General features: G+C 29.8%; 1 protein-coding gene across 5 annotated transcripts in view; it reads right to left on the bottom strand.

Moving 5' to 3' along the window:
* Positions 1-2,674: 2,674 nt before the first annotated feature.
* LOC150085023 (ral GTPase-activating protein subunit alpha-1) overlaps positions 2,675-6,853 on the bottom strand; it is a 529,619-nt gene continuing 525,440 nt past the window's right edge. For all 5 annotated transcript variants that reach the window (XM_090376739.1, XM_090376741.1, XM_090376740.1 and 2 more), the window contains one exon: positions 2,675-3,221. In XM_090376739.1, coding sequence (XP_090232865.1) covers positions 3,166-3,221 — 56 coding nt within the window. In that variant the 3' untranslated portion in view covers positions 2,675-3,165. The remainder of the gene's footprint in view (positions 3,222-6,853) is intronic.

Genomic DNA, 6,853 nt, shown 5'->3' with positions numbered 1-6,853 from the left:
AAACCCACTTCAAGGCTTTCTTTATTCACATGATCGTGCTGGAGGTAAGCATGTTCCACGAAGCATTTATGATTTCATAAAGCATTTACTTTGAATTACAAAAATACAAAAATTTTAAAGGATATGCTGGAAAATTTGGGTTGAAATTCTGTTGATAGCTAAAAAAATTTTTTGAAGCTCTTTTTACAGTTTCAGATGGAGATGTAAGGAAACCCTATGTCTATACCCAAGATCCTGTATTTATGGGCCAGTTTGCAAAACATGCAAATGGTCTGCCCATGAATACATACTTAATATGCAGCAACCCATATTAGAGCTTATATCATTCTGTTTGGTTATGTAATAACTAAATACATATTTTCTTATTAAAAGGGAATTTCCTTAATTTTACATTGAATTTTCTTTATTCTTTCAAAATTATAAAATCAAAGATGCCTATCGTTGTCATCAGTAATATAAACTTAAGAAGAAAAAGTTGATTTTTTTTCTGTCTTTATACTGCTAATGACAATGCTGAATGTATATTTAGAAACATAGTTAAGATTTTTTCATCATTCTATATGTAGCAAGCATCCTTATTCTTCCAATCCAGTCCATGTTCTGTCCAATATAAATAAACTATATAGGTTTCTAGCAGACTATTTATCATTTTTATAACTTTCTTTTTTCTTTAAAAGCAATATATATTTCAAGTTTTTCAAATGGAAACGGAAGTTTTGAATATGAATTATTTTTACAACACCAAGATAATTTATGAAATGTCTTTGTGTTAGTAGTTTTATAATTGTGACGATCTTCATAATTAGTCAACCATATTTTTCTTTTAAGATATACAAATATTCCATTTTCCTAGCTGCAATTTATAGACATTTCAGAAATTTTTTTAAAGTTTTCTGAAAGTAAAAAGATAGTTTTAAAGAAAAACAAAAAGTACTGAATAAATTTATTTTATAAATACAGTATAATATTGCTCAACTTCTCATTAAGTTCTTACAAATTTCATGAAAAATATAAGCTAATTACAATGCAGTAACTCTTATGGACACAAACACGGGACCAATTTATCCACATATTAAAACTGAGCAGAAAATCTCTAGTGAGGGCCACAGTAGTTGGCAGCATGAATGGTGTTCTTTTAAGAAAAGTAGGAATAAACCTACCAAGCACTTAAAATTCAGTTTCATTATTCTGTCTTCTTCTTATCGATAATGTACACAATGCGCACACACACACACAAGAATTCAATGTTTAGGTTTTAATTTTTATTTTCTAAATAACTTTTTTTTTTTTTTTTTTTTTTATTGTGCATACATACATACATACGTATACACATGTTCGCATATTTTTGGTACATATTTTAAAATATACAAAAACTTTAGTATTTAACATGTAAAAAAAAAATATTTTTATTTAACATTCTTCAATAACAACACCGGTTACTTTTCTTTGCTCATTTTGACTTATAGTCAAGTAGCAGTTAGAATTTATGCCTATGAATTCTGCAAATCTCCAATTCAAAGGACTAGATGTAAACCTAGAGAAATTTATATTTAATTAGTAAATTCCAATTTAAAGTTTATTAAAATTTCAATACTATGTAGAGAAATGATAACTGTTCATAAAGTTTCCATCATTTTTGTTGATCTGGTTGCACTGCTAAAAGAATGGTTTTGCACAGCCAATCCAGTGAAAAAAATATATTAGATCATTTATGATATTTAACTTAACATTAAGGTATAAAGTAACCTCTCATCACACTATAAAAGATGTTATAAAAAAATCCATACATTTATACAATTTTACATTACTTATTATATATCATTCACAATAATTGCATTTTTAAATATTGTCAGATATTTTTATTTCATCATCACTGAGAAAAAATATATGGATTACAATATTTTCATGCCATCTTCCTACAATACAATAAAATCACAAATTCCTTAAGTAAAGATGATATGATGTGTTATAATTTTTAAATTAAAATAATTACAATTCATATATAAATACCTGAATGCATCCATCTTCTCAAATGAGCAAATAAATACAACTAAATTAACTAAAACATAACCAAATGGTGTCTTATATATCAAAAATAAAATGAAAACATTAAAAAGTAATTATTTTTTCCCTTTTTAAGCTTCCAATTTTTTCATAATCAAGTAAACTTTTATAAATATAAAGTTTAATCCATATAATTTATCCAATGATACTGAATAAATATGCTTACATTCAATATTCAATGTAAGCAACAAAACAAATTTGTCTTTTATTTTAAAATGACTAAACTGACAAATCATTATTAATTTATATTCAATTAAATGATCCTTTTATATCCAACTGAGTTCGTTCATGTATATTTTCAAACAAATAGGATTTAGCTGGCAAGTTAAAATTACAAGCATAAGTATCAAAATAATTAAGTGCATGGTACTTCAGATAATTTACAAAAAGTAAAGGAATGTACACTAAACTGCATAAAATATTTTGTACCTTTTAGATCTTTAAATTAGAAATCTGAATGGATCCCTGCATCAGATTTTTTACTTAAAAATCTAAATGTACATTTTAAGCAAATTCTTAAAATGAGCATCTAGAAAAAAACAAAAAAAAAACAAAAAAAAAAAAACGGCTTATTGGTGAAACTTTGCTTATCACAAATATATCACTGTGCTGTACATTTTCACATGTTTAGCCAACATATCTACAAGTTTATCAAAGAGGTAAAATTCTGTAAAACTGATAAGTACAATGTATTGCAACTGGTTAATATACATTTAGAATCTCCAACATCCTGCTTCTTTCCTATCTTGAATAGGTCTTCTATGGATAGTTTATAATTTACAATCACCATCTTAGTGCTCCTCTCTTTCTCTAAAAGTGAGTTTATGTATATATAAGGGAATACTTAAAATCTTCAGTATAAGCACCACGATTTGTCAAATCAGCACTGTACCAGCCAGATACCTACAATCTTAATCCACTAAGACTGAAAGCATTTGCATATTTCATTCGTCTGTAGTTTTCAGAAAGTTTAACTGTTATTATAAAAATAGGACAGGAATCTAGTCTTATTTACTGAGATGAAAGTCAAATGCTCAAGAGAATGTACAGACATCCTAGGAGTTAATCATTGAGCTGAGATTTGTTTTTCACAATAAAGTTTTAATGATGTGAAAGAGGTGAAGAAGTATGGCTGTGAGATGCTGATAGAGGTCTTTCTGAAATAGGGGGAAAAAAAAAAATCAGTAAATATTTATGTTATTTATCATTTCAGTACAGGAAGTTCTCACTTTACAAGTTTCCAGGTTTAAGAGTTTTTTCCCCCAAAGTATCAAGTATCAACAAAATCAAAAATATGAACATTAATTGCAAAAAATGAATGTTAAACATTCATAAATACCGCATTTCAAACCACACGCGCGTACAGCTATACAATACAGTGTAACTAGCTTTACGATACTAATCCATTCCAGAGACACCATCGCATTGTGAAAATATCGTAATGTGAATAACCCAATAACACATCGTTTTTTGGTAATTCGTTCCACTACCTCCGAAATTGAAATTTTCGCCATATAACTTTCTAAAAGGTCATTTTTATAGTGCAAATTGTATTAGTTACTAATTCAAATCACTAAAATGCACTACCCTTTCATCGTTATCATATGTTTCGTTATAAGAACCAATTTTGAATGCCTTTGTGACATTTTTCTAAAGCACATTTCTGGAGGTTATGACCATAAAACAATTTGCACTTTCCGGTTTATTGGGGTTTTCTGTTACTGCAAGCAGTTATAAATGGGTAGTAAACTCGATGTTATTGCATTTGCAAAAACACCGATAGCTGGAATTGTGTGTTTTTTTTGCGTTATTATGGTGAAATGTGTTTCCCCTTTACTGAAATCTTCAATCATATAAAAAACATAAATAAATTTTCAGAATCTTCTCTTCATTCCTTTTTTTTTAAGCTTCGTAAACTTGTTACTCCGCGCAAATCGCGTTAGTTGCAATTTGTGCATCTCGTTAAAAAATGCTTATGCATCTATTGAAATTTATAAAGAAAATAGAAGATTATCTTGGAAACAACGCCTATTGAAGCATTTCTGAAGAAGACTACTCCTTGTGCAACAAACCAATGAGTGCTGAGCCAATAATAAGTGATCAACGAGTGTGCATTTAGTCGATGATGAAGAATAAACATTCTTTAAAATTTGTAAGTCATAAATAATTACTTTATAATTATAATTTTCTTGATTTTACAGGCTACATTTTAATTTCTTTGAATAAATTTATCATTGTTTAAACAAACTAATTAGCTAACTAATTCCATTGTTGAGAACATAATCCCTATTTTTAACATTATGTCTATGGGATTTAATTCTGGCTCTACGAGTTTTCACTTTACAAGTGCGTGCTAGGAACGAATTAACTCGTAAAGTCGAGAACTACCTGTATTTATGTTAAATATTTTATCATTAAATATTTATAATAGTGGCCATGATTACAATCATGGCCATTAGAGTCCATGATTACAATACCATTTTTTTATATATAAACATGTGATAGTGATGTCAATGAGCATCTTTGCAGTTAAATATTTTTTCATCGATTATCCTGGAATTCCATCTATGGAGCAGGGTTACAGAGAAATACCTATTGCTAAATACTTATTGCATTTAAAAAAAAAATAGTTTCTCAAATCGATTTGGACCACTTCAGACAGTTTTCACCATTTTGTTAATAATTACCTATCATAATATCAACTTAAAAATGGAACTCGAAAATAATAACAGCCAGTACAGTCCTTTGGGAATTTTAATTTTGGCAGTATTTGGGAATTTTAATTTTGGCAGTATTAGTAGTAATCGAAGCATGTGATGCAAGAAAGAAAGCTTATGTAGCATCAGCCAAAAAAAAAAAAAAAAAAAAAAACCCCATTTCACATATCCATTCTCTCTAAACATTTCTCCAGTTGCTCCTTGAATTTATTTAAGCTATCAACTTCCACAAGAACAGATGGAAGTTTGTTCCAGCAATCAACTACCCGCTGCCTAAAGCAAAATTTCTGCACATCTATTCTACAACTGTCTTTCCTCAATTTGAATTTATGCCCCATCAGGTTCGTAATCTGAGCAAGAGGAAGAATCCCATCGGAACTGAGCCTGCTCAACCCATTCACAAGGCCTTATAAACCTCAATCAGATCACCTGATTGAGGTGTATAAGGCCTTGAATGGGTTGAGCACGCTGAATTCTGATGGGATTCTTCCACTTGTTCAGATTATGAACCTAAGGGGACATAAATTCAAATTAAGAAAAGACAGATGTAGAATAGATGTGCAGAAACTTGCCTTTAGCCAGCGGGTGGTTAATTGCTGGAACAAACTTCCATCTGTTGTTATGGAAGTCGATAGGTTAAATAAATTTAAGGAGGAACTAGACAGGCATTTGGAGGGAATGGTGTGATTTTTTTTTTTTTTTTTTTTGGCTGATGGTGCATACATTTGCTTTCTTGCATCACATGCCACCACCACTACTACTACTACTACCTCACAGGTGACTAGTCTCCAGATGCTGCAGTAAATATCCTTTATTGCCAAAGTGATTAAAAAAAGCTACATTGGCAACTCCTTTTTAGGGCAAAAAAAAAAAAAAAAAAAAAAAAAAAAATCAGCAGAGCTTCCATGACAAAAAAAAAAAATAATAATAAAATAAAAATAAGTCAGTCCATATTTAAAATAAAACAGTAAAAAAAAAAAAAAGGGCAAATTCAATCATAAGACAGCAGGCTACTATACACAATCATTTTGATAAACAACACATCTAATTCACCGAACAAGTTCCAAGAAGGGCTGACTGTATAATTCAATTCTCTTCTGATGAAATGGCCAGTCTGTTTCATTTAAAAACACAAGTAGAGCTTGACTGAAAATGAGCACGAGAGAGATCATCAAGGTACAGCGTTTCATATTTCAGAATGGTGTTTATGAAATGCATTAAGAACATTTACATGTCACATGATAGGGGTAAAGCCTGATGATAAGATGCAGAGTTAGAAAAATCAGTCTTAAGACTGATTAATTTAAAAACCAAATGCACAAAATAAGAGAATAACCAAACAAATTACTAATGAACAACCAAATTGGTAAAACAGTAAAAAAAAAAAAAAAAAACAAAGATACAACATATATTATAAAAAATTTAATGACAACCTTAGGATTTATCTACATTAACTCAGTTTTTAAAATGTGAAGTATCTTTGGAATTTTCATTTATGTTGTTGAATACGAAGATGAAACCTCAACTTAGTATCAAAGCTTGTCCTAAAAAAGAGGGCATTAGAAAGGAATAGCAGATTTATTAAAAGGATATGCACATAAATAAGTAAAAAGTGACTGGTGTCTCTCAGCAGGATTAACTACAGAGTTTACACAAACACACAGGTTCCTGCACTGTAATACCCCCCCCCCCTCCCCTACAATGAAATAAATTCCTAATTAGATTCTTTAACAGTGTTTAATCATGAGGCCATTTATAAGCATGAAATGATAAAATTACACTTATTTCATTTGAAAATGATTTACCATCAGATAGAAAGAAACCACATGTTGCTGATGTCCAGTAGTCAGTTTTAGTTTTGCTACTTTGCATGTCTGCAAATTTGCTGTGAAAATTATCACATTATGAGAGAGAGAGAGAGAGAGAGAGAGAGAGAGAGAGAGATAGAGAGAGAGAGAGAGAGAAGGGGTGAGGATTATTTCAACAGGTGTATGTACTAAATATTCTCGTCTCTGAATGTTAAACTTCTAAACAAATGTCATCCTCTGTACTTTTACCTTTTTCTAAAATTA

The sequence above is a fragment of the Mastigoproctus giganteus genome, chromosome 6, assembly GCF_048544385.1.
Source record: "Mastigoproctus giganteus isolate SK-2022 chromosome 6, ASM4854438v1, whole genome shotgun sequence".
Lineage (NCBI taxonomy): Eukaryota > Metazoa > Arthropoda > Arachnida > Uropygi > Thelyphonidae > Mastigoproctus > Mastigoproctus giganteus.
The sequence above is the reverse complement of the archived record's forward strand: the minus strand, read 5'-3'. Positions and strand labels throughout refer to the sequence as shown.